This window comes from Ochotona princeps, chromosome 24 (genome assembly GCF_030435755.1).
Source record: "Ochotona princeps isolate mOchPri1 chromosome 24, mOchPri1.hap1, whole genome shotgun sequence".
In the NCBI taxonomy this organism is placed as follows: Eukaryota; Metazoa; Chordata; class Mammalia; order Lagomorpha; family Ochotonidae; genus Ochotona; species Ochotona princeps.
The window spans coordinates 28,602,754-28,630,518 of NC_080855.1; the positions used below are offsets into that span (position 1 = coordinate 28,602,754).

Genomic DNA, 27,765 nt, shown 5'->3' on the forward strand with positions numbered 1-27,765 from the left:
ATATTTGCTTTGGGCTATTCCACTTTAAGCTCAACTTCTGGTGGTTTCATGTGAAGGCGGATGGAGGCAGGCAAAACGGGAACAGCACGCGTGAGACTCCATTCCCAACAGGGGTGTTCGAACGCATGATGCTGTGAGAACAGAGGGCGGGGATACGCGTGTGCCCGCAGAGCCCTCCACCACTACTCACGCGTATCATGCCTCTCTGTGTTTCTCTGACAACTGAAGCTGGCAGATGCCAACCCCAAAGCTCCCAAGTGGCGGGGAGAGTGCAGTCTGGCAGGTGACATGAAAGATTGTCATGGCGGTGGGGCACGAGGCAAGTGGACTGATAGAAATTCAATAGAATCCTCCAGCTTCTACGGAACGCCGGTGAGAGGCATCATACGCCTTACAAATGCTAACGAGGAAATAAAAGTTTCAAAATTAAAAAAAGAAATGATAACGAAGCTGCCAATAAGTGTGTTTTCCATTCCAAGTGGGAGAGTAAAAAAAAAAAGGCAATATGGGAAAATTCTGTCATGAATGTTCTCGCTTGGCCATGGCAGGGGTGGGTGTGGGGCCTGGCCTGGAGGGTTTGCGTCCCTTGCTCACGAGGAGGCCACGGGGAGCACCGAGTCCCACGGGGCCGCTGGCAACGGGGAACAGTATTTGGTCTTGCTGAGTTTCATGATGCAGAAGAGCTGCTCGCAGATGTAGGTGCTGCCGAACATGGACAGGATCCTGGCGCTGTGGCTCCGCAGCTTGGGGTAGCTGCTCCACAGGTACTTGTAGAACTCGGGTACGCCCACCTTGTCGTACTTGGCCTTGAGGAAGGTGTTGCACTGCAAGTCGATGACCTCCATCTGCAGGTCTTCCCGCACGCAGTCCACCTTGATGGAGAAGGGCGAGCTGAACAAGGTCAGCTCCCCCTCGTGGAGTTTGAAATCGGCCAGGCGGGTCTGGAACTCGACCTTCAGCTCCACCACCTTGGGGATGTAGTGCAGGCCGTCGCTGTTGCTCCTGGACACGGCTTTCAGCGTGGGGAAGTGGGCCAGGTTGTTCTCGGTCAAGTGTGTCTCCCACAGGCACAGCTTAGCCACGAAAGCCCGGAGGAGGTCGTACATCTGCGTAACGACCTGCGAATGGCCCTGGAGGGCCACGTTCAGTGTGTTGAGGTGTGCGGTCATGTCTACCAGGAAGGCCAGGTCTCGGATCCAGTCCCCGGAGCTGAGCTGGGGCAGTGGCTTACCCCGGGACGACATGAAGCAATCAATGTCCTCGAGGGATTCGAAGAACCTCTTGAGCACCAGCCCGCGGCTCAGCCACTTGATGCCCGTGTGGTAGAGGAAGCTGCCATACTGGCTGTCCAGTTCGTAGAGCAGCGTGCTGAACTCGCCGCGGTTCAGGCCTCTGGAGCAGATCCAGTTGACAGAGTTCACCACAACGTCCATGACGTGGTCCATCCTGAGCTTCTGGGCACACAGCGACTCCAGGTGTAGGATGCAACACACCGACTTGAGCTCTGAGCCCTGGCAGCACGCCGCCACCTTGGACTTGAGCTTGGTCACCAGCCCGTTGGTGGCGTCCACCATGGCTGGCGTGCCTGTGGAGGCCACGCTCACCAGCTTGGCCCAGTCCACGTTAAACTTCCTCAGGCTCTTCTCCACACGCAGGAAGACCTCGTGTGCGGACTTGGTGCCCGTCATGGGCACTGTGTCCAGCAGCTCCTCGGATGTATCCAAGTTCTCGTCCACCCCGCGGATGAAGATGGCCACCTGCGGGGTGTTGTTGATGTCTGTGATCTCATCCAGGGCGAGGGAGTAGGCCACGAACGCTCTGATCTTCTCCCGGAGCTTGTCCCACAAGCTGCCGGTCACGTCCTCCACCGGCTGTGTGGTGGTCGTAGCAGTAGCTGCACTCGCGCTGGCTGGTGCTGGCCTGGGCTCTGGGGGTCCCACAGCTGTCGCTGCTGTGGCAGCCTCGGGCGACCCCAGCAGGTACCTGCGCAGTCCCCTCTTCAGCTCCTGCAGCTTGGCGTCGCGCACCTGCTCCGTGTACTGGTCGTAGTGCTCGCTGTGGTTGGTCTGGTAGTGGCGCCGCAGGTTGTACTCCTTGGACACCGACATGCTCTGCTTACAGATGAGGCACGTGGGGATGTTCTGCACCTCCACGAAGAAGTAGGCCCTCTCCCACTTCTCCTGGAACACACGGCCCTCCTGGTCAATTTTCCGTTTCCCCACTTTGGAGAGAGAAGGGAAGTTAAGAGACAGGGTCCCACCCTTTCCTCTCCCAGCCAATAGAATTAACCAGCCTGAAGGCACCTGCAAGGGGCGTGGCTACATAAGAGGGGATGTGGTTAGGAGGGGTGTGGCTAGGTTGGGTGGAAGGGTGTGGCTAAGTAGGAGAGGGAGTGGTTAGCAAGGGCAGGGGTTGGCTGGGAGGGGCAAGGGCTTGGCCAGGAAGGAGTGGCTAGGCTGGACACAAGGGGTGGGGCTAAGTGAGGAGACAGGTGTGGTTAAATGGGAGCAGGGTGGAGGTAGTTACAGAGGTGTGGGTGTGGTTTAGGTTGCTGGGGGAAGTGGTGAAGTGGGAGATGAGCATGGTTAGGCATGGGTTGGGGTGCAGGGGTGGGAGAGAGTGGTGTGTGGTTAAGCAGGGGAGGGGAAGGAGTGAGGGAAGCACAGGTGCGTGTTGAAGCCAGATCACCCATCCCTGCAGAAGTGGACACTGACAAACGGGAAATGTTGGTTGTGAGTGAGCACGGGCTGGGGCTTCAGGCTTCTCTACTGAACACCTAGAGATCCAGTGCTTAAAACCGTGCCTAGCGTTTCAGCGTGGGTTCTTAACTCCAGTGTTTTCAAGGGACAGCAGCCCACAGGAGAGCACTTGGTTGAAGGTGTCGCACGCTGCAGGAGCCATCTGCCAGTGTGCTCGTATGTTCAGCCTCCTCGCTCTCCTATGGTGCCCAAGAGAACTGGGCAACCACAGGGGTAGACGGGTATGAGTGACGCTGGCACAGGACTCACCAGCTTGAGCGTCAGGAGTCACTGGTGGTGGTGGCCATGGAATCCCACAGAACTCACACGGCTGGTGTCTGAGGGCAAGGGTGCATGGGCGATCTAAACAGGCCCGCAGGTGGGCCAGGTACTTGGGGCAAACACAGACACAAAAGGAGGTCAGACTACAGAGCCAGAGAGTCCATCAGTCGTTGCTTGGCGACAGGTGTGGGCCCTGGAAGTGACTGCGCATGGGTGGGAGGAACCTTTTGGGGTACGGACGGAAAATATTCTACTAGACTGGGGGTGGAGGAGTCATTGTGCGCAAAGCTGAAAATGTACTAAAAAGAGTGAGCTGTCCACATCACGCAAGGTGGGGGTGGTTTCCGATATGGAAACCCCATCCCTCCATAGAACTCCTCAATTAGAAACACATGACATGCAGATAATGACTGTGCATGGTCTGAGTGCCTCCTCGGGGACTTTAATACTTATTAGCATGACCGGGCTATATGGGATGGGGGTGCCAGGCTTTGGCTGAGTCCAGCTTCCTGCCGATGCATACCATGGGAGAGGGGCAGGTGATGGATGGCTCAAGATCCCCGTTCCCAGCTGGGTCTCTGGCCCAGTCCTAGCTTTCGCACACATTTGGCAGTGGATAGATGCAATGGGTGCTTTCTCTGTCACTTTACCTCTCTGAGAAAATAACAGAAAAAACCTGGGGGTGGAATGAGTTGGAGCTGAGGATGCTGGGTGTGATGGGTGTCCAGGCAGGCACCATTTACTCAACTGTTAGAGACAAGCTCGAGACTGGGGCCGTACCTGTGGCCATGCAGTAGCCAAGGGAAAGCCCTCACCATCCAGGATGCTGGGGCAGGTGGGGGTGATGTCACGTGTCACAAGTAGTCTGATGCCATCAACTGTTGTTTAAGCCTTCTTAGTGAAAGTCAGGCAATAGACTGACATAACTTCCTAACATGTAGGGGAAGGCCAGTTCAGACAGAAGGGCCAGGTGTGCTAGAAGCTCTAGAAGCGATACTTGCCCTTCCCAGCCAGGGGGGCATGCCTGAAGCTGGGAGGGTCTCTGCGTACATATGATACTCACTGTTACTCAGTTCCAGTCCTGGCAGTGGTCTGCAGAGAAAGAGACAGCGTTGAGTGAAACCCGGCTCATCTTCCTCCTCCCGCCCACCTGCTTCTAGCTGCTGAGTAGTAACGTAGCGACAGGTACAATGGGATGTGGCGGAGGGGTAGGTATGTGTGACCACTCAAAGGCAACTTGACAAGTTCCCATGATCACGAGCTAGTTTTCCTACCTGATGACCGTGAACTTGATAAATTTGGCAGCATCCAGGATCCTCCGCATGGAGCTGATCTCCAGGTAGCCGGGGGCCTTGAACGACACCCCCGGGGGCATGCCATCGATCACCACACAGCCAGGGTTGAAGGTGATCTTCCTGTAGGGGACTTTCACGGGGAAGTCCACACCAATCGCTTCCCCTGTGGTGGTACACACCATGTCAAGCCAGTGGGGTCAGTCACTTCCCACGCCTTTTGTCTAGGTCAAGTTGTTTGAGAGCAGAGACACCCATGGACAGAACCATCTGCAAGTTCACCCCTATAACAACCAGGGCTAAGCTAGGCCTAGGTCAGGAGCCTGCTGCGCTCCATCTGGGTCTCTCACGTGTGTGGCAGGGGACCAGGCCCCTGGGCCATCAGCAGCTGCCTGGCAGGAAGCTGGAATCAGAAGGGGAGCTAGAATTTGAACCCAAGCACTCAGATATGGGCTGTGGCTTCTGAACCAGCATGTTAGTGGCTGCCCCAGACACCTGCCCTACTCCTCCCATGATCTCTGATGTCAAGATTTTAAGACCGTTCTCAAGCAGTGACAACACTGGGGACCACCCATGTTTACTGCATTCCCCAGCAGTAACATGCTGCGTGAATATTAACTTGTGGGCTTGCCACAGGGGTGCTGGAGTTAAGCAGGCACAGCGTATCCATTCACCAGTACCACAGTGCTCCAAAGACTTCACGGAAAATGAAATTTAAAGGTAGATCTATTTTGCTGCAAAATAATTTTTTCAGTCTCATGATGGACAAAAATAAAATATCTAATGAAGAAAGCCAATTGATGACAAAATTCATCATCATTTTGAAATCTGGGGCTGGTGCTGTGGCACAGTGTGTAAAGCCACTGCTGGCAGCGCCAGCATCCCGCACAGACCCTGCTTTTGAGACTCGGCTGTTGCATTTCCGATCCAGCTCACTGCCTGTGGCCTGGGAAGACAGCAGAAGACAGCCTAAGTGTTTGGGCTCCTGTACTATGTGGGAGAACCTGGTCGAAGTTCCTGGTGCCTGGCTTAGCATCAGCCCAACCCCAGCCATCACAGCCTTTTGGGTAGTGAACCATTGGATGGAAGAGCTCTCTATCAGTCCTTCTCTCACTATAAAACCTGCCTTTCAAATTAACTAACTAACTAAATCTTAACATGTAGGTGTTTGAAGTATGTATAAATTCGGACTAAGTAAGGCTATCAGAACTTACCAAATTTTCGGCTAAAGAGGTCATTGACTTGTTCTCTTAGCTGTTTAATCTTTTCAATGCTTGATAATCTTTGCTTCTCGTTATCTAAAATAATGAAAAAAAAAAACCAGAATTCTGAATGTCTTTACCCTCCTTCCCAAACCTCCAAGGAAAAAGGCTGTTTGTGCCTGGGAATGCATGTTAACTGGCCTATTGTTCAGCTGACTTCAAGCAATAATTCATGTTTTGGGAATCTGTAAGCGGAAGCGACTGTAGCTGTTCCCCCTTAGGGGAACCACCTTAGGGAACATGGCTGAGTTCTTGCAAGACAACGACGTCCATTTTCACTACTGTTGGTCAACATTACAAAAGAAATCACAGCCAATGCAATATAACAAGGGAATGGGTTACTAGGGTGAGATGGGAATATGTTTCAGTACTTTAGAAAAAATTGACTCTATTTGATTTTGAATAACTACAGCAGTCACATGGTTCAAAAATCCCAGAGGCGTAAAACAATGTACAGAGTTGTCTTTCCTGGGGCTGAGGTTGTGGCAGATCAGTCTAAGCTGCTGCCTGATGCCGGCATGCTATACAGCTGTGGGTTTGAGCCCTTGTGCCTCACTTCTAACCCAGCTCCCTGCTTACAACCTGGGAAAGCAGTGGAGGGTGGGCCAAGTGCGTGGGCCCCTGCCACCCACATGGAAGAAACGAAGTTTCTGGTTCCTGGTTATGGCAGGGCCCAGCCCTGGCCACTCTGGCCATTTTGTCAGGAAGTGAGTTGGTGGATGGAAGATCTCTCATCCCTCCTGCTCTCTCTGTAACCCTACCTTTCAAACACAGTAAACCTTGAAAGAAAAGAAACATCTCTTCCCTTATTTCAGGCTTCAGCTGCCTTCCCTAAAGGAACTGTTACTAAATTCTTCTCTACCTTCTCGCATTTTCACATCCACACATTCACAAAAGGGCATCTCCTGATGGGCAGTGGATGTGCCCCACTTCTGGGGCTTGTGGCTGCTTGCAAGACATGGAATCTTCCAGAACCATGAGGAGCCCTGGAGCTGATGAACAATGTCTGATAGGAGTGAGATGCTGAGCGTGCCTGGTCCTCGCCTCATCATCGGGGGGACGAAGCCCAAGTCAACGGCCCCTGCACACCAAGCTGGCTCACAGGAACCAGATGTCCATCCTACCTGGGACAGTCACTTCAACGATGTTCAGGTCTTCCACACCTGTTGCGGAATGGGTAACACCCGACGAATGTGTGTTTCCTTAAGACAGAAATCGAGGGTTAGAAGGTAGCGGAACACTTCTCCAGACAGGTCTGCTGTCGCCTTGATTAGAAGCCAAAGCCAAGACTGTTTTTTTTTTTTTTTTATTTAGTTAAAAAAAATTGTATATAGAAGCCAGGAGAGAGAAAAAGGCAGACATCTTGCTAAGTGATATCCTTTGTTCATGATCTTGCTTTCTTCAGTTTCAGCGACTTATGGGCTGAAAATGCTGGATGGAAAGTTCCAGCGAGAAATAATGCCACTGGGTTGGTGCTATAGGAATAGTAGGCTAAGCCTCAGCTTGCAGCACTGGCATCCCATATGGGCGCCGGTTTGTGTCCTGGTTGGTCCATTTCCCATCCAGCTCCCTGCTTGTGGCCTGGAAAAGCAGCAGAGGATGGCTCAAGTGCTTGGGCCCCTGCACCCACATGGGAGACACAAAAGAGGCTCCTGACTTTGGACTGGCATAGCTCCAGCTGCTGCAGTCATTTGGGGGAGTAAACCAGCAGATGGAAGATTCTTGATCGTTCCTTCTCCATGTACACCTGCCTTAGTTAAAAAAAAAAAAAAAGAAAGACAGCATTCCTAAGTGTCAGACTGGGTGCAGTTCTGAGACGCTGAGACCTCCAGCCTTCTGGACATGCACCGCTCCTGTCCAGCAGCCGCACACTGACATGTCACTGACCGTGAGGTGGGGCAACCATAGTTATAGGCGGGACTTCAGGGGAGCATCCCTTAAGAAGGAGCAGGTACTTGGGCCCAGCGGCGTGGCCTAGTGGCTAAAGTCCTCGCCTTGAACGCCCCAGGATCCCATATGGGCGCAGGTTCTAATCCCGGCAGCTCCACTTTCCATCCAGCTCCCTGCTTGTGGCCTGGGAAAGCAGTGGAGGACGGCCCAATGCTTTGGGACCCTGCACCCGCGTGGGAGACCCGGAAGAGGTTCCTGGTTCCCGGCTTCAGATCGGCGCAGCACCGGCCATTGTGGCTCACTTGGAGAGTGAATCATCGGATGGAAGATCTTCCTCTCTGTCTCTCCTCCTCTCTGTGTATCTGACTTTGTAATAAAAATAAACAAATCATTAAAAAAAAAAAAGCAAGTCATGCTTGATGCCATGACTGACTGACGAGAGCCTTGGCTACTTACCCTCCATTTTCACATCCACTCCAGGGTCCGGCTTTCTTTCTGCAGAGTCTGGCCGGGTACAGTCTTGAAAAAAAAAAAAATGGCTAAAATGATATTCATTCTTAAGTGTTTTCTTCATATATCTACAGGATTTATTTCTTTGTATTAGAAAGATAGAGTTCCAGAGAGAAGGGGAGACAGAAAGATCTTCCATCCACTGGTTCACTTCCCAGATAGCTGCAATGGCCAGAGCTGAGCCTATCTGAAGCCAGGAGCCAGGGGCCTCTTCCGGGTCTCCCACACGGGTGCAGGGTCCCAAATCTTTGGGCCGTCCTCTACTGCTTTCCCAGGTTACAAGCAGGGAGCTGGATGGGAAGTGGAACAGCTGGGACATGAACCGGTGCCAATAGGGAATGTTGGCACTTGCAGGTGAAGGATTAGCGTACTGAGCGACTGCACCAGCCCCCTGTATCTTGGCATTTAAAATACTCTACAAGGTGGATGTTTACTGCAGTGCGTGATGCCAACTCCTGGCTACCACATATCCAGGAGGTAGCAGGTGATGGTTCCAGTACTTGGATCCCTGCTACCCACGTGGAGACCCGGACAGAGTTCCAGGCTCCTGGCCTCAGCCCAGTCAGCCGTGGTGCAGGGTCCCAAGGCTTTGGGTCATCCTCGACTGCTTTCCCAGACCAAAAGCAGGGAGCTGGATGGGAAGTGGAGCTGCTGGGATTAGAACCAGCACCCATATGGGATCCCAGCGTGTTCAAGGTGAGGACTTTAGCCACTAGGCTATTGTGCCAGGCCCCAATAAAAGAAAAAAAAAAAGAGTTCAGGCTTGACACAAAGGCTCAATTGGCTAATCCTCCCCTTACAAGTGCTGGGATCTTGTATGGGCGCCTGTTCTAGTTCTGGCTGTTCCATTCCCATCCAGCTCCCTGCTTGTGGCCTGGGAAAGCAGTGGAGAATGTCCTTGGGCCCCTGTACCCACTGTGCGATACCTGGAGAAAGCTCCTGGCTTCTGAGCAGCTCTGGCTCTTGCAGCGTTTTGGGGGGGAATTTCTATACCCCAGTGCTTGAAGTTGAGCCATTTGCTGGTCACAACAGATAAAGGAGCTATGCAGCCTATAATACTGAGTGTGAGGACAGGACTCAACCAGCGCCCTTAGCAGGCAGGGGTGCCCCGAAGCCTTATCCTTCATTTTCAAACATGAGTGTGGGAGAGGATGCCTTCACCACCACAACATCCTATAGAATTCAAAAAGGAGAGAGAGCGAGAGAGGAAATGCTTCGCTTTTCTTACCCTCCATGGGGAGTTCCATGGCAGTGGCTTCACTGCCGGAAGCATCAGAGCAACTCCCTGGAGAGAACAAATACAGCGAGGCACAAAGAGACAGCAAAAAAGACATCAAAAAGACGCCAGTACTCGAATCAGCATTAGACAATAGCAAAACTACAAAGGCATACGGGGGGAATCAGGAGCAATCTTAACAGGAGGTCATATGCATAGAGCAGGGGGGGACCCCAGAGTGGAGCAGGTGGACAGGAGGAGGCACTTATGTAGGCACTGTCATGTGAGCAAGTGGTATGTGCGGCTGCACCTCCTGCCACATCCCACCACATGCCTATGCCCTGTTTGACTTCTGCGTGGCTTTGCTGCCACCTGCTCTCCTGCCCACTGATGGAGTCTGATGTCAAGGAAGACCCGCCATGCCACTGGGATTAAGGCGCCTGCGATGCCCACCCACACACCAGGGCTTGAGGGAGAAAGTGTGGCAGGCTGGACGGAGGGGGCGAGAGGGCAGGCCCACAGAACACACCCAGTGAGGACAGCTAAGACCCAGACAGACGCCTGTGGGACGACACAGAGCCACCTCACATTCACGTACCCACCTGCCTACGCGTGTGTGGCCAGGCAGGATTTCATGACCAGAAGGGCATTTCCCTTATGTGGCAGTGTGCTAGAGCCTAAGAAAACACACACACACACACACACACACAACACACACACACGGGGCCCCGTGGCCTTCCGGCTGGCTGGATGCTGACAGGGGGTTTCCCATGCTAAGTGCCTGGTACAACACTAACAATCAGACGCTGTTACCTTGCGTGTGGCATTGATAGTAGCTGGGGTCATCCAATTCCTTCTTGACGGACACATCCGCTGCTGGCAGGGTGACATCTTTGAACGCAACGGAAACAACAACCACAGGTTACATCAAATCTGCCAACCAAAGATTGCATGGGTACATCTGCTATCCGTGCATTGCTGCGTGGAAGACAGCAAGCACCAGTCAACCCCGGCTGCAGGCAAATGTGGCTATTGATTCAATCACACGGGGAAAGCACTGTGGGGCAGCGGGTTAAGCCACCACCTGAGGGGCTGGCATTCCATATGAGTGCTAATTCTCGTCCTGATTGCTCTACTTCCCATCCAGCTTCCCGCTGCTGCGCCTGGGTAGGCAGTGGAGAATAGCCCAAGTGCTTAGGCCCCTGCCACCCACATGGAAGCCCTCATGGCGTGCCTGCCTTCAGCCTGGTCCAAGCCTGCTTGCTGGGAAGCGTGCAGAGTGTGAAACCAGCAGATGGAAGATCTGTGTGTGTGCATTATCTGTCATTCTACATTTCAAATAAATAATAAACAGATACATAAAAAAATAATAAGAGGCACGGGGACATCTGGGAAAACAGCAGAAGCAGGCAGGATTTCTCCCGCCTCGTTCCAGCCCCTTCCCCTCTGGCACAGGCTCTGAACCCCAAACGGCCTACCCCGAAGCTCAGCCAGCAGCCCTGACGTGAGCGGACCTCTCCAGCACCTGGGAGAAAGGTGACTCTTATACTGTGCAGATGGGAGCACGTGGGAAACGGGTCTGAGCACACAGGGAGTCCCAAGTTCACTACCATCAGATCAGACCCCATTGTTGGGGTCAGATTTCCCATGAGCCTCCACCTCCTAATCAGATCTAAGCATGGGACACAAGGTCTTTTTTGTTTGTTTGTTTAGGGTAAAGATTTACTTGTTTATTTTTAAAGATTTATTTATTTTTTATTGGAAAGGCAAATATTCAGAGAGGAGGAGAGACAGACAGGAAGATCTTCCATCCACTTGTGGTTCACTCCCCAAGCGACCACAACAGTCAGAGCTGAGCCTATCCGAAGCCAGGAGCCAGGAGCCTCTTCTGGGTTTCCCACATGGGTTCAGGGTCCCAAGGCCTTGGGCTGTCCTCAACTGCTTTCCCAGGCCACAAGCAAGGAGCTGGATGGGAAGTGGGGCTACCGGGATTAGAACGTGCCCCCAAATGGGATCCTGGCACGTGTAAGGCAACAACTTTAGCTGCTAGGTCACCGCACCGGGCCAAGATTTATTTCTTTCATTGTAAAATGAAAGTTACAGAGAGGAGATTGCAACCACTGATTCTAATCCCGGTGGCCCTGCTTCGAATCCAGCTCCCTGCTTGTGGCTTGGGAAAAGATTTATTTGTTTATTTATTTGAAAGCGTGACAGAGAGAGTAGCGGACACAGGGAGAGATCTTCCATCCTCTGGCTACAGTGGCCTATTAGGAGGGTTGGATCGGAAGCGGAGCAGCCAGGACTCGAACCAGCGTCCCTTGTTATAATTGCTAACCTTGCTATGTTTAATGATTTCAGTCTTTTCCTACCATTTGTTGAAACATTTGAGCTTAGAACAAAAAGTTTATTCTAAAGCTTTTAACACTTTTTTTGCTTCTAATTAATGTTGGTTTTCTTTCTTCTTGTCTTTCTCTAAATATTTATTTATTTGACAGACAGGGTGAGAGAGAGAGATTTTTCATCTGCTGGTTTATTCCCCAAATGCCTCTAACAGCTATGAATGACCCAGGCCATTCCCGGGAACCTGGAGGGTCACCAGTGTCTCCCACGTGGATGGCAGAGGCTCAACTATTTGGTCTGTCACCTGCTGCCTCCCAGGGATCCATCAGCAGGAAGCAGGACGGCAAGCAGTGGAGTGGGACCCGGGACTCCACTACGGGATGCGAGTGTCGCCAGGGGTGACCTAACGTGCTGTGCTACAAAGCCTGCCTTTAGGATTTCTTGTTTTGAGAAGTAGGGAGAGGCAGGGGAGGGGCATTTGTCCCAGTACCTTTTGTTCATTTTACTTTTAGGTTCCAATTTAGGCATAACTTAAATAATATTTTCTATGGCTGGTGCGGTAGTATAGCAGGTTCATTCTCCACGCACAGCAACACAGTGACGACATCTCACACGGGCTGGTTCATGTCCTGGCTGCTCTACGTCTGATTCAGCTCCCAGCCAACTGCCCTGGGAAAACAGGGCAGTTGAAGGATGGCCCAAGGCTTTGGGACCCTGCGCTCACGTGGTAGACCTGGAAGAAGCTCCTAACTCCTGGGCTTTGGACCAAGCAAGCTGCAGCCATTGTGGCCATTTGGGGAGTGAGCTAGTGAATGGAATATCTCTCTTTCTGTAACTGTGACTTTCAAGTTAAAAAAAAATAATAATAAAAGACTTACTTATAGGGAGGCTGGCATGATGGCTTGACAGGCTAATCCTTTACCTACAAGAGCTGGCATCCCCTATCGGTGCTGGTTCGTGTCCTGGCTGCTCCACTTCCCTCTTATGGCCTGCGAAAGCAGTGGAGGATGGCCCAAAGGCTTGGGACCCTGCACCCACAAGGGAGACCTGGAAGAAGCTCCTGGCTCCTGACTTCAGATCAGCTCAGCTCCGGCCTTTGTGCCCATCTTGGGAGGGCGGGGGAACCAAAAGCCCTTCTCTTCCTATTTCTTCTCTCTGTAAATGTGCCTTTCCAATAAAAATAAACATCTTTTTTAAGGAGTTATCTAATAACCTACTAAGCATTTCACTCTCGAAGCACTGGATGGTACCTACCAGACTCTTCCATGGGTTCGGTTTTCACGCGGATGGGATCACTACAGCTGCAAGGATAATGGGACGCCAGTCAGGACAGGCCACCTGGACATGGGCAACTCAAGTGCACTGGGCATCTGCCCATGTCCCTGGACACCACCCTCCCACAAGCACCCCATCCAACCACCTCAGCCAACATTCTTCATCATGCATGATAAACTGAATGGTGTTGCCCGAACACAGCCCTGGAATTGCAAATCTGCTTTTGCATGAAGAATACCCAAAACAAGGGAGCCTGGCTCGAGCACCCTCACCCACTGCTACTACTCTTCAGTCCATTTTTACCTGCTCTTGGATGCCATGGCCGATCCCTCGGCATCTGTTACAGAGCCACAAGTACCTGGACAGGAACAGAAAAGCCAAGCACTAGCCCTGAGGAGCTCCCTCAAGGGTGATTGACATTCAAAGGTACAGAACACAGAAAGCCCCTGCAGACAGAGAGGAAACAGCCCTTGGCTCCTGGTGGTCATGGACTAGCAGCAGGGATAGGAGGCCAACTTGAAGCAGTTCCCTCCCCTCTGGGCTCTGGGGCACCTGGCAGGGGGCAGAACCAGGGGACCACACCCACACACAAAAAAATCACTGTGTCTGTGATCAACATGTACCAGAGGACAACGGATTACACAGTGCTGAGGTCCCATCGGGCCTCCCAGGTCACCTGGAGATGGCTCCAGGGTTACAGGAAGGCATGCATCGGGGGTTCTAGGCCAACCCAGCACCATTTTGCAGAAGACATTTTGGTGACCACACAGGGACCTGGGCTCAGTTCCCTGAGGGGGAGTAGAGTGGTACGTGAAATGTCTGAACATGCAAAGCACAGGAACAGTGCCTGGGGCCCTGTAAGCACTGTCATGTCACCTGCCAGTCCTACTGCCATTTTGCAAAGATGACAGAAGGCCAAGGGGCTTGTGGTCACCTGCCACCCTTTCCCCCGGCCAGGACTCATACCTGCTCCCAACACACACTTGGTTCTGTGTTCAGTCCATACCTACGTGTGCTGTGCCACTCTCCACGCCCAGCGACCCTGGCCCTCTATTTATGCCCTCTCAACAGCACATCCTCTTTCAACCTTGACTTTGATGGCCAGCTCTGAGCCAAGCTCTCCAGCACTTCCCAAACTAATGGACAGGCTGGGGAAGGGGGACGTAGCAGGGGTAGTGGGGGAGGTGGGCCTGGGTGGATCTTTAGGTGTTTCTGGACAAGCCACTTTTGGGGTGAGGTCTCCCCATCATCCTGGGTCAGGCTGACTGCTCTGGGCATGCAGTATGACCCTCAGAGCTCATCAGACCACCTTTGGCCTGTCCCTGTGGACTTGAACTTTCCAGGAGGATCTGCCTGCTGAGACCCTGCTTATCCCAAAGCCCTTCCTGCCTATTCTGCCTTGCCAGCTCTTCCCCCAGGCTCCCGGTGACACCCTAGTCACCCTGGGGACATCAGGGACTCCTAAGAGCTCAGGGAGCTGGAGTTTGGAGGCAGATAACAACAACCCATCCCAGGTCCCTTCCTGAATCCAGCAATGCCTTGCATGTAACTGGTGGCCCAAAGCTACATGGTCACTTGAGGCCCCTAGGGGATGACATTGACAATGACCAAACCTGCTGGCAGTCGGGGAGCTTCTCCCAGTGCCCTGGGTCCTGCCCTGAGCTGTGGATCCGCCCATGCATCGACCCCCTCCCGGGATACCCACGACTCCCCTCTATTGTACGGAGGTTGCAGAGAATGTGTTGGGCTAGCAGCTCAGCTAAGGAGAAGCAGCCACAGTTTAGATCCTCAGAGCAGCCACGGAGGATGCGGCACTGCCACTTACCTGGCTGGCTCTCGGGACCCAGGAAAGGTCTGTAAGAAAGCCAACAGCATCAACCAACCAGAAAGCACAGGAAATCAACTCTTACATCTAACAGGATATAATCAAGAAAGGAAGTCAAATTAGCCTCTCGGTCTTTTCCTTGAATGAATTCATTCATTTGAAATACAGTTATACAGAGGTAGAGGAGCTCCATCTGGGTCTCCCACAAGGGTGGGAAGGGCCCAAGCCCTCGGGCCATCTTCTGTTACATTTCTCAGCACCTTAGCAGGGAGTGGGATGGAAAATGAAGCAGCCGGGATATGAACCAGTGTCCATACAGGATATCAGTGCTGCAAGCAATGACTTAACCCACTACGCCACAATGTTGGCCCTAAGCACTTGAGCCATTACGGCTGCCTCCCTGGGTCTGCGCTAGCAGAAGGCTGGAGTTGGCCAGCAGCGGCTGCGGCCAAACATCCAACCCAGGCACTCCCAACTCGCAGTGAACCGGCCGTGAACCAGCCACCAGGGGGGTGTGGAGAGTGGCACCTGTGGATGATGAAGGAAATCCCTGCTTTGTTCTCCAAAATCCACTTCAGGGTGGCGAGCTCGTAAGTCCGGGGGTGTTGAAAGGTGATGCCCGGCGGGAGCCCCTGCACCTGCACAGCCACTGGGTCACGAAGCATTTGCTCGTAGGGCACGGGCACCATGGTTGCTGTCCCCAGGGCCTGACCTGGAGGAAGAAGAGGCACACGTCTGAAACTCTAGTCGTCCGTTGGATTCAATGTCACAGAGTGGATGCGTCAAAACCCTAAGGTGCCTTCTTATAGTCCTAACAGGACATACATAATCAAGAAAGGTTGCTACAATTCCCAACCAAGGAGCCCACATGAACACAGCTGCACTGACTTCCCCTTAAACCTTCTTAGCATAAGGAGAAAAATCAGCAGGGCTCTTTCTCCATTCCGTTAGTGCGGCGCACCGCTTGGCGTGCTGGCCTACTCAAGGTTGTAGCTACTGGTTACCTGCGCTGTGTGCAAAGTGACGAGACTCCCACTGCCCTAAGCTTAATTGTCACAATGTGACATGGCCCAGTCAGGCTAAGTGGCCTGTGATGGTGTCCATTACAGACCTCCATCAGCACCAGCCAGGGAGCCTTCGAATGCTGCTGTCCTACTGCTCACAGAGTGGAGAAGTCCAAGACCCCAAGACACCCTGAGTTGGGGGTCTCCAGATCAACTGCTCTGGGTACCTGCAGGTGCCTCAGAGTGAGAACCCACCTGTCAGGTGCCAAGTCCTTGTATTACAACCAGGAGAGTCAATTATTCAGCTTTAGAAATAAGCTTGTTATTTATTGAGAACACAGGAAAAAGGAAGAGACAAAGAGAGATGTCCCATCTACTGCTTTGCTCTTCAAATGTCCTTGACTGCGAGGGTTGAGCCAGGGTGAAGGCAGGAGCCCAGAATTTCATCTCTGTCTTCCACATGGGATGATGGAGAACCAAGTACTCAAACCATCACCTGGTGCTTCCCATGGGCACGTCAGCAGCTCGCTGGAGTTGCGAGCAGAGCCGGGACCGGAAGCCAAGCCCTGAAGTATGGGATGCAGATTTCCCTATTGGTGGGTTCGCCACTGCGCCAAACACCTGCCTGGGGGTAACTAGCTTTTCAAACTCTCAGTAGAGAATTAAACAAAACAAAACAAACCGTGCCTTGATGTGGGAGGATGTGGGGAGGAGGGGATCAGTGAGGGATAGGGGTGACTGAGTGCTTGAACAATGGCCTTGGCCTTGGTTGGGGGGGGCCCTAGGATGCAATCACTGAACTATGGCTCTGAGAGTCTGAGTGATGTTTGCGAAGAATGCTGCACCTGTAGGAGAACCTGCTGTGCACTTGATCAGAACACGGGATGCTTCTTAAACATTATTTTATTTGGAGTGGTACCTTAGTGACTAAAGTCCTTGCCTTGCATGCTCCCATCCCAACTTCTCGAAGGTCACATGGCTGACTCTCAGTCTGGTGACTGGGAACTTTAGCATGAGCAACATCATTTTGAATTTTAGCCTGGTCTGTTGGGGTCTATTCCAGCCCGCTTCATTCAAAACAACACATGGGCGCTGGTTCTTATCCCAGCTGCTCCACTCTCCACCAAGCTCCCTGCTTGTGGCCTGGGAACGCAGTTGAGGATGGCCCAAAGCCTCAGGACCCTGCACCTGCATGGAGACCTGGTAGAGGCTCTGGGCTCTTGGCTTCGGATTGGCTCAGCTCCAGCTGCTGAGGCCACCTGGGGAGTGAACCGGCAGATGGAAGATCTTCCTCTCTGTCTCTCCTCCTCTACGTATATCTGCCTTTCCAATAAAAATAAATAAATCTTTTAAAAAAAGTAATAATACTGATGAGAATGTAGGCATCATTTTTTTTAAAGGAAAGGGACTTCTACTTTTTTTTTTTTTTAAGATTTATCATTTTCATTGGAAAGTCAGAATCACAGAGAGAAGGAGAGACAGAAAAAGGTCTTTCTTCTGCTGGTTCACTCCCCAAGTGGCCGCAACAGCCAGAGCTGAGCTGATCCGAAGCCAGGAGCCAGAAACTCCTTAGGGTCTCCCACACAGGTGCAGGGTCCCAAGGTTTTGGGCCATTCTCTACTGCTTTCCCAGGCGACAAGCAGGGAGCTGGAAGGGAAGTGGAGCAGCTGGGATATGAACAGGTGTCCACATGGCATCCTGGGGCATACAAGGTGAGGATTTTAGCCACTAGGCTACTGCGCAGGACCCCTGTTTCACTCCCTGCTGATACACTTGGAAAAGCAGTGGAGAATGGTGCAAGCATTTGGGTCCCTGCACCCATGTGGGAGACCTGGAAGAAGCTCCTGGCTTCGGACTGCATCAGTTCTGGCCATGTCAGTCCTCTGAGGAGTAAACCAGCAGATGGAAAATAACTCTTTCAAATAAAATAAATAAATCGTAAACGCACAATCTCACATGCATATAGACTTTTTTGAGAGCCCCTAGTCTTCCAGAAAATACTATTATGACTATTGGGTAGGAAAAACAAATCAGGAATGTGGGGTGCACTCCCTTAGCCAAGACCTCCTTGAAGGAACCCCACTAACATGGAACAAACCAAAGAGCTGGGGAGCGGTCTGCCTGCAGTCAAGGGAATGTGGGGCTCACGGGGCAGGAAGAGTGGAGCTCCCCTTGCCTCTCCTGCCGCACCTGAGCTTGACTGTAACAGAGGCCGAGCTGGGAGCAGCCAAGTCCTGCTGCACTCGAATGTTACCGTAACAAAAGCAGAAGTAGTCCTCCACTGCTTTCCTGAGGAGTTCGGCTTCCCCCGAGGGGACCTGCAACCCATTCACTGGGCACGGGGGCTTCGTGTCGCTCAGCCCTTCGGTGGCACCTGCAAACCCACAAGGACAGGCCGAGGTCAGCAGCCTAAAACAAGGGCTTCCCGATGAGGGAGGGAGAGGGACAGGGGAGGCAGGCTTATTTAGGAGGAATGCGGCAATGGGATACGATTATATCCCTGAAATATACCTGCTCGTGCAAAACCACACATGATTTCACAGATAAGAAATCTTGTTTGCCAGGGTCAGTGTGGTGGCTCAACAGGCTAATCCTCTACCTTGCATCCCATCTGGGCACTGGTTCATGTCCCAGCTGCTCTACTTCCTATCCAACTCCCTGCTTGTCGCCTGGGAATGCAACAGAGGGTGGCCCAAGTCCTTGGGATCCTGCACTCCCATGAGAGACCAGGAGAGTCTCCTGGCTCCTGACTTCGGGTTGGTTCAGCCCTGGCCATTGCCAGGGCAAGTGCGCCAGAGGATGGAAGATTCTCTCAATCTGCCTTTGAAATGAAAAAATAAATCATTAAAAAAATCTTACATGTACTCAGTTAATAAGCAATAATAATCGTGCAGGAAAACCACTCCACTCAATATTTTTGCGGTTATTATTAAAGATGTGGTTGAATGGGCCCAGCATGACAGCCTAGTAGTTAAAGTCCTCACCTTACATGTGTAGTGATCACATATGGGCACCGGTTCTGGTCCCGGCTGCTCCACTTCCCATCCAGCTCCCTGCTTGTGGTCTGGGAAAGCAGTCGAGGATGACCCAAAGCCTTGGGACCTTGCACCTGCGTGGGAGACCTGGAAGAAGCTCTTGGCTCCTGGCTTCAGATCGGCTCAGCTACAGCCGTTGCAGCCGCTTGCTGTAATTCCTTCTGTCTGTATATCTGACTTCCCAATTAAAAAAAAAAAAAAGAAGTGTTTGTTCATTTCAAAGAAGCAGGGACTAGAGACACAGATGGCATCCACCGCTTCACTCCCCACATGGCTGTTGCAGCCAGGACTGGGCCTGGGCCAAAGCCAGGAGCCTGGGATTCCATCCGGGTCTCCCAGGAATCAGTTATGTGGGCTGTCTTCCGTTGCTTTCCTGGGTGAGAAGCAGAAGGCTGAATCAAAAGTGGAGTAGCCAGGAACAGGACCAATCGTTGTGATGTGGGATGCTAGCGCCCTATGTGGCAGCTTAACACGCTGCACCACAGTGCATGCCCCATGGTTTTCACGTGGATTCCACAAAGCCAGGGCAGTGCTGACCACACTGTCCTCAATGCAGCAGCAGCTTCCTGGAGGCCCTTTGGTGTACAGGAGCTCTCATGCAATGCGTGGGCTGGGTCAAGGGCATGTGTTGCGAAGGTTCTGATGGCAGGGGGTGGGGCCTCTAGGGGGCAGCGACCCCAATATCTGCCCAATCAGGGGAGAGCGCATGGCACCTACAGTATTGTGCAAAATCCTCCTGCAGGTCCTTTCGGGCGTTGGCAAAAGCGCATCCCCTCTCAGTCCCCACGACAAACACGTGGCTCTCATACACGGCGATGCAGGCCACCTCGGCCTTGGACTTGGCCAGCTCTTTGCACTGAAACGAAAACAAGCAAACCGCTGTCCTTTTTATTTTTTATTGGAAAGTCAGATATGCAGAAAGGAGGAGAGACAGAAAAGAAGATCTTCTGTCCAATGATTAACTCCCCAAGTGGTTGCAATGGCCCAGAGCCAATCTGAAGCCAGGAGCCCAGAGCCTCTTCTGGGTCTCCCCCACACATGGATATAGGGTCCGTAGGCTTTAGGCTGTCCTCAACTACTTTCCCAGGCCACAAGCAGGGAGCTGGATGGGAAGTGGGGCTGGTGAGATTAGAGCCAGTGCCCATATGGGATCGTGGCACATGCAAGGCAAGGACTTCAGCCACTAAGCTACCACGCCGGGCCCACCACTGGCCTTTTGAGGAAAGATTAAGTCTGGACTTGATGTGGCCTGAGAATGCTGCGTAAGGACAAGGATCCAAAGTGAGACATAGACAAGGAATATGCATTTGCACTGAAGAAAACTGCCAAGGAAAAAAAATTTTTTCTGAACAGTTACCACCAAATATCAGAAGCATAATTAAACTCAGAGAAAATGGGCCCAACATGGTAGCCTAGTGACTGGAGTCCTCGCCATGCACCGGGATTCTATATAGGCACTGGTTCACGTCCCAGTGCCCCTGGTTCCCATCCAGCTCTATGCCTGTGTGGCCTGGGAAAGCAGTCAAGGACAGCCCAAAGCCTTGGGACCCTGCTGTGTGGGAGACCTGGAGGAGGCTCTGGGATCCTGGCTTCGGATCAATGCAGCTCTACCCATTGTGGCTGCTTGGGAAGTGAATCAATGGATGGAAGCTCTTCCTCTTTCTCTCCCCTCCTCTTTGTATATCTGCCTTTCTAATAAAAATAAATAAATAAACAAATAAATAAATAAATAAAAAACCCTCAGAGAAATCAGATTTTTATTTACTGCCTGATATAACTCTTCAACATATCCTTTTCTCCACAATTTTTGTTAAATAATAATTCATTTTAATTCTTTGAAAGACATGATTAACAGAGAGATAGGGGTAGACAGAGAGGGGGTGAAGGGAAACAGAAAGAGAGAGAGAGAGGTCTTCCACCTAGTGGTGACTCCCCAAATGGCCACAGTGGCCAGGGCTGGGCCAGGCTAAGCCAGAACTCCATCTGGGTCTCCCGTGAGGGTGCAGGGCCTGAGCCTCTGGACCATCCTCCAATGCTTTCCTCAGAGCACTAGCAGGGAGTTCGCTTAGAAGTGCAGCAGCCCAAGTAGGGGATGCTAAGCACCACAGCCTTAACCACTGCGCTACAAGTCCTCATTTCCTATCATTTTTTTGCATTCTCACACTGATGTAGCTTCTCATGGAAAAACAGTTTTAAGCATTTATAGCATCCCTTATTTTTTTCTTTAAAGACTGATTTCTTTTTGTTATTGGGGAGTCCAATTTATAGAGAGAAGGAGAGACAGAGAGAAAGATTTCTGTCTGCTGGTTCATGCCCTAAGTGGCTGCAATGGCGGGAGCTCAGCCTAGCTAATCTGAAGCCAGGAGCTAGGAGCTTCTTCTAAATCTCCCACACGGGTGCAGCGTCCCAAGGCTTTGTGCCATCCTCAACTGCCTTCCCAGGCCACAGGCAGGGAGCTGGATGGGAAGTGGAGCAGCTGTGCCATGAACCAGTACCCATATAGGATCCCAGCACATGCTTGGCAAGCACGGGAGTCACTAGGCTACAGCGCCAGGCTTTCTATTTATATTATTTAAAAAAATAAACATAGCAGTTATAGAAAAATACTGAGGAAAAAAGGCAATCACCTGTAATCTCATGACGCAGGAGATCCACTCTACACACAGCTATACGAACACACACAGCTATAGAAACACACAGCTATACACACACACACACACACAGCTACACAAACATCCACAGCTATACAAACACACAGCTATACCAACAAGCGACAGGTGTAGTGGCACGATAAGCTAATCGCTTGTTTGCAACGGCAGCATTCCTAACAGGCGCCAGTTCGTGTCCCAGCTGCTCCGCTTCCCATCCAGCTCCCTGCTAATGTACCTGGGAAAACGACAGAGGATGGCCCCAGGGCCTGGGCCTCTGCACCCCTGTGAAGACCTGGAAGAAGACTGTGGCACCTGGCTTAAGACTGGCCAAGTTTTGGTTACTGTGGCCATCTGGGAAATGGACCCAAAGGACAGAATTTCTTTCTCTCTCTCTCTTTCTCAATAACTCTACCTTTTGAATACAATAAACAAATCTTCAAAAAAAAAAATAAACACCATACGATCAGATGTTTTGAGATGATATAATCTCATAACCCATGTTTACCCACCAGGTAAATTTACCTTTCAAATGAAAACAGGTACACATAAATGAACATGTACCTCTGAGTTTACACAGAAAACCTTCTCAAACAAGGAGACAAAGGTTGCTTTGTGGGACCAGGGTGGTGGAATAGTAGGCTAATCCTCACGCTGCACCACCAGAATTCCATGCAGATGCCAATTCATGTCCTGGCTGTTCCACTTCTGATCCAGCTCACTGCTTATGACCTAGGAAAGCAGTGGAGGATGTCCCAAAGTCTTGGAACCCTGCACCCATGTGGGAGACCCAGAAGCTCTTGGCTTTGGATAGGCTTAGCTCCAGCCATTGCGGTCATTTAGTCAGCGAACCAGAAGATAGAATATTCTTTGTCTTCGCCTCTCCACTGTCTGTAGTATCTTCCAAATAAAAAATAAATATTTAAAAAGAAAGAAAGAAAAGGTGGCTGTGTGGAATTTCTGGTCTGGAGAGCTGGGACTCTTGTCATGACATCTGTGATGTCACAGGGAGGTGAGTACAAGATGGGCTGAGCCCACCATCCTCCCTGGGACCCCCTGACATGGACAAATGGCAAGCTGACAGGCAAAGCCGGGAGGGACCCTGGCGTGTCTTACGGTTGTGTCCTCCAGGACCAATGCAACTGCGGATGCTTCTAGAACCCCCAGGCAGGCTCACCATGGACTCGAGGGCCGACATGAGGAAGGTCACCACCATCCTGCTCTCCGAGGACTTGTGTTCCAAGGGCAGCGTGGACATTGCCACCTGGGCCATGATCGCTGTGTGAGAGAAGGGCAAGACAGTGAGCGCAGGACACCCGGCGGCTTTCCATCATGCTGAGAGTTGCGAGGCACGCCCTCCTGTGGTCATGTCTCTGGTAATCACAGTCAAGGCCTGTTGTGGAGCTGGAGAAACTAATGAGTGAAACATGATGAGGGGTGGTGAACCAGCACTGTGGCTCAGCAAGCTACTCATCCACCTGCAAGCTCCAGCATCTGATGTGGACACGAGTTCTAGTCCTGGCTGTTCCACTTCCCTTTTAGCTATCCACTAATGAGCCTGGGAAAGCAGCAGAAGATGGCCCACATCCTTGGGACTCTGCATCTACGTGGGAGACTCAGAGGAAGCTCTTGGCTTCAGATTCGCTCAGCTCAGCTCAGCTTCAGCCACTGTGGCCATGTGGGAGTGAACTCAGGAATGGAAGGTCTTTGTCTCTCCTTTTCTCTGAAAATCTGCCTTTCAAATAAAAATAATTTTTTTTCTCATTGGAAAGAGAGATCATATTTACAGAGGAAGAGAAACAGAGAGAAAGATCTTCCATCTGCTGGCTCATTCTACAAATGGCAGCACACTCCACAATGCCAGGAGCCAGGGGCCAGGAGGTTTTTCTAGGTCTCCTATGTGGGGGCAGGGTCCCAAGGCTTTGGGCCATCCTCTGATGCTTTCCCAGGCCACAAGCAGGGAGCTGGATGGGAAGTGGAGCAGCCGTGACCTGAACTGGCACCCATAAGGGATGCCGGCACTTGCAATGTAAGGATCCAACCACTGAGCCATTGCTAAAAGCCCAAATCTAAATAAATGTTAAACAAAAACAGCTTTAAAAAGAACAACAACAGAAAAAAAGCACCCTGCACAGATCTAAGTCTTTTCTATAGCATTGCACACGCCTTGGTTACTGGTCAGGCAATGGAGATGCCTATATCCCACATTGCGTGTTTCTGGGTTCGATTCCCAGCTACAGCTCCTGACTCCATATTTCTGCTTAAGCAAGAACCCAGCAGCAGATGGAAGATTCTCTGTAATTCTCTGACCTTCAAATTAATAAATACATCTTAAAAAGGAAATAGAGAGCAAGGCGGGGAGAACTGCCATGCACACGAGACACCAAGCTTGGATCTCTTGGTTTCCTGACGATTCAGACTCCGGGGTTCAGCCTGGCCCCGCCCTGGCCACAGCAGGCATCTGGGGAGTGAACCAAGGCCTGGAACAGCAGCTGTCTCTCTTCTCTCTGTTGCTCTGGGAGATAAGAGCAAATATTATTTTTTTTAATAAACTAAGGAAAAAAGGAAAAAATAAAAAGGAGCAACCAATCTGATGACTCTATTCACACTCCACGCCCAGAAGTGGGAAATTGAAAGAGTGCATCAGTGGCTGTGTGGTACCACCAGGTATGTGTCTTTCTGAAAAAACAAAATCACCAGGGAGTGGTGCGTTGGCACAGCAAGCTAATCCTCCATCTGCAGTGCCAGCATCTCATGTGGGCACTGGTTCAAGTCCTGGCTGCCTCATTTCCCATCCAGCTCCCTGCTTGTGGCCTGGGAGAACAGTCGAGGACGGCCCAAAGTCTTGGGACCCTGCACCCGCGTGGGAGGCCCGAAAGAAGCTCCTGGCTCCTGGCTTCAGATCAGTAGTCACTTGGGGAGACAACCATCGGACGGGAGATCTTCCTCTCTGTCCGTCCTCGTCTCTGTGTATCTGACTTTCCAATTTAAAAAATGATACACAGACCCCTGGGGAGATGGCTTAGGTTCATTTCTCGCCCTGTGAGCTAATGATGCGATGGTGCAATGATGGGTACCCACTAGCGGGCAGCCCAGCCTCAAGTTGGCTGCCTTCTGCTGCAGGGACACCCGACTAGGCAGGTGTAGCAACATCTCCTGGGCCCCAGAATCTCCTAATACTGCCTGTGTCTTTCACTTCCTCAAAAGGCAGATTGCCAGAGAAACACAGAAAGCCACACACACACACACACACACACACACACCACTTTCCATCTGTTTCTTCATTCCCCCACCATAATTCTTTCCACGAGAAGGTTTCAATAAAGTCTTCCTTGGAAATAAGACTTGACTGACAAGGGCCAACACCAGGGGCAAGCACCACACTTATTTATCATCGATGACATTACAGTCATCTCTAAGTAGACTGGCATGTCAAAAGTGTTTTAAAAATGAATGTGGGCCTGGCGCAGTGGCTCAACAGGCTAGCCCTCTACCTACAAGCGCCAACATCCCCTATGGACACTGGTTCGAGTCCTGGCTCCTTCGTTTGTGATCCAGCTCCCACTAATGGACTTGGGAAAGTAGTAGAAGATGACCCAAGTGCTTGGCCCCCTGCACCCATGTGGGAGACCCAGAGGAGGCTCCTGGCTTTAGATCAGTCCTGTTCTGGTTGTTGCAGCCATTTGGGAAATGAATCAGTAGATAAAACATCTCTCTCTCACACATGTGCTGTCTCTCCTTCTCTCTGTATATATGCCTTTCCAATAAAAACGAATCTTCAAAAACATTATTTCAAAAAGGAAAAAAAAAAATAATCCCTCCCTACTGAGCATCCTACCCAGAAGGCAGGTGGTGGCCCAAGGTGACAGAACCCACTTCCTAAGCCCTTGAGGGCACACTCAAGACAGAACTGCAGATACCCTGAACCGGCCTGGGATGGGTGTGGTCACAGACAATGCTGGGAAAGAAGGGAGAAACATGGGGATCCAGTGTCCAAGGGCTGTGGCCTGAACACCAGGGGCAGGGGCTGCCCAGGACCATGGCTATGAGCCAAGACCCCAGGGCTAAGCAGGGCCCAGACAGGAGTGGCCGGGACCTATTGCAAGCTGCTACGGCCCATGCCCACCAGCTGGCCACCAGCAACCAGTCCCACACCCAGCCCTGCTTCTACTTGTCACACAGATGGTGGGCTTCTCCGAACGGCCTTCGAGCCAGCCATCTGTGTGGCTTCAACTATCAGTACCAAACTCAAACATAGAGCTGTCTTTTTCCTCTTGAAAATATCATGCTTGGGCCCGGCGGCGTGGTCTAGCAGCTAAAGTCCTTGCCTTGAACGCGCCCCGGGACCCCATATGGGCGCTGGTTCTGGTCCCGGCAGCTCCACTTCCCATCCAGCTCACTGCTGGTGGCCTGGGAAAGCAGTTGAGGATGGCCCAGTGCTTTGGGATCCTGCACCCATGTGGGAGACCCGGAAGAGGTTCCTGACTCCTGGCTCTGGATCAGCACAGCACCGGCCGCTGCGGTCACTTGGGGAGTGAATCACCGGATGGCAGATCTTCCTGTCTCTCCTCCTCTCTGTATATATGACTTTGTAATAAAAATAAATAAATCTTTTTTTTTTAAAGAAAATATCATGTTTGGGGTGAGGTGAGTACAAGTGATGCTGTGGCATAGCTCATTAAGTTGCCGCCTGCAATGCCAGCATCCTATATGGGCACTGGTTTGAGTTCCGGCTGCTCCACTTCCCATCGAGTTCTCTGCTTATGGCTTGGGAAAGCAGCAGAGGAGGGTCCAAGCGCTTGGGCTCCTGCTCCTGTGTGGGAGACCCAGAAGAAGCGCCTGGCTCCTGGCTGGCCCTGTCATTGGGGCCATTCGGCGGTGCACGGGGGTGGAGTGGGGGGATGAGAAAACCCGGTCTTTTTTTTTTTTTTTTTTTGCTAAAGTGAAGACCATGGCTGAATATTCCGGAATGCAGTAGTCTATGATAATCCAAAAATAAAAAAAACCATGGGCCCGGCGGCGTGGCCTAGCGGCTAAAGTCCTCGCCTTGAAAGCGCCGGGATCCCATATGGGCGCCGGTTCTAATCCCGGCAGCTCCACTTCCCATCCAGCTCCCTGCTTGTGGCCTGGGAAAGCAGTTGAGGACGGCCCAAAGCTTTGGGACCCTGCACCCGCGTGGGAGACCTGGAAGAGGTTCCTGGTTCCCGGCATCGGATTGGCGCGTACCGGCCTGTTGCGGCTCACTTGGGGAGTGAAACATCGGATGGAGGATCTTCCTCTCTGTCTCTCCTCCTCTCTGTATATCCGGCTTCCCAATAATAATAAAATCTTTAAAATAAATAAATAAATAAGAAAACACACCGTGGCACGACCCATCTCAATAAAACCTTACTCATTTGAGGGGCGGAGGACCCAGCCCTGCGAATCCATCCCATATTGTTTTCATCTGTACACCAGACCATCCCTTCGCAGGCCTTGGAGCTTTCTTTTTCCTCCCTTCCTGGACAGTGGATTTCTTTTCCTCCCTCAAACACGACCGTCCCCTCAACCCAGCACGGCGCCAGAACCCGCGCCCACCCCAAGGCGCTGGCTCCCCATGTTCCCTCGAGGGAGGAGTCGGGACGCAGTTACCAGGCAACGGGGAGGAAGTCCCGCCCCCTAGTTCCCTTGGCCAATCCACACGTCCACATCCAACCAATCAGAAAGGAGAGACGTGCGCGCGCCGGGCGTGCGGCCGCGGTCCCCCTCCCCCGCCGCCCCGCCCCACCCCCACCCCACCGCTCTGGGGGAACCGGGGTTCGAGAACAGCCTGACGCCTCCGGGGCCTCCCTCAGCCGCGCGCCCGGTCCCCGCCAGCGGCTTCCCGTCCCCCGGTCCCCCCGAAGGGACACGCTTCCCCCACCCAGGCAGCCAGCCTGCCGCTCCTCATGGCGGCCGGGCGCGGGGTACGCACCTGAGGACGCCGGGCCGCGGGGTCGGAGGCCTGGGCCGCCGGGGAGCACTGAGGGCGGCGCTCGGGCGAGCGCGGCCGAGTGGGCGGCGGCCGAGGCCCTGCTCTCCACGCGCGCCCTTCTCTGCTTGCTTTCCCTCCTTTTTTTTTTGTTTCCTTTAACATTTATTTATTTATTTTTGAATTTTTTTGTTTGCTTCCTGGAAGGCAGCCTGGACCCGGGTGTCCGTAGCGCCGCAAGTGGGAGTTTGCTGTTTCCGGTGCTTTGGGAAGCCAATGGGGGCCGCGCGCTGTATCTTCTTCCCTGGGGCCTGCTGGGGCCTGGCCCCGGCCAATTTCGTTTTTTTTCTTTTTTCCTTTTTTTTTTTTTTTTTCTTTTTTGCAGGATTGGAATGGGAATGACCAGTGCAACGGCCTGAACGCTTGCACGGTTTGGGTTTTTTTTTCTTCCAGAAACTCCAGCAACCAGTTCTGACCCACGCATGGACTCAGTGGCTT

The 27,765-nt window shown here is 52.1% G+C and overlaps 1 protein-coding gene across 6 annotated transcripts; it reads right to left on the reverse strand.

The window, feature by feature from the left end:
• LOC101533896 (general transcription factor II-I repeat domain-containing protein 2B) lies at nucleotides 1–27,524 on the reverse strand. 6 transcript variants are annotated; one of them, XM_058680839.1, is made up of 16 exons: nucleotides 27,271–27,522; nucleotides 22,495–22,595; nucleotides 19,387–19,525; nucleotides 17,889–18,008; nucleotides 15,159–15,342; nucleotides 14,631–14,659; nucleotides 13,109–13,163; nucleotides 12,785–12,831; nucleotides 10,004–10,081; nucleotides 9,203–9,259; nucleotides 7,921–7,983; nucleotides 6,699–6,776; nucleotides 5,527–5,610; nucleotides 4,295–4,478; nucleotides 4,084–4,112; nucleotides 2–2,221 (listed from the first exon to the last, which is right to left on the reverse strand). In XM_058680839.1, the coding sequence occupies exons 2-16, from the start codon at nucleotides 22,588–22,590 to the stop codon at nucleotides 591–593; spliced, it is 2,874 nt and encodes a 957-aa protein (XP_058536822.1). In that variant the 5' UTR covers nucleotides 22,591–22,595; nucleotides 27,271–27,522; the 3' UTR covers nucleotides 2–590. The 6 variants fall into 6 exon arrangements, with proteins under 6 accessions (XP_058536827.1, XP_058536822.1, XP_058536826.1 ...); XM_058680844.1 differs by lacking the exon at nucleotides 17,889–18,008 and having other exon boundaries at nucleotides 1–2,221; nucleotides 27,271–27,524; XM_058680843.1 differs by lacking the exon at nucleotides 6,699–6,776 and having other exon boundaries at nucleotides 27,271–27,524.
• Between the last annotated feature and the right edge of the window lie 241 nt (nucleotides 27,525–27,765).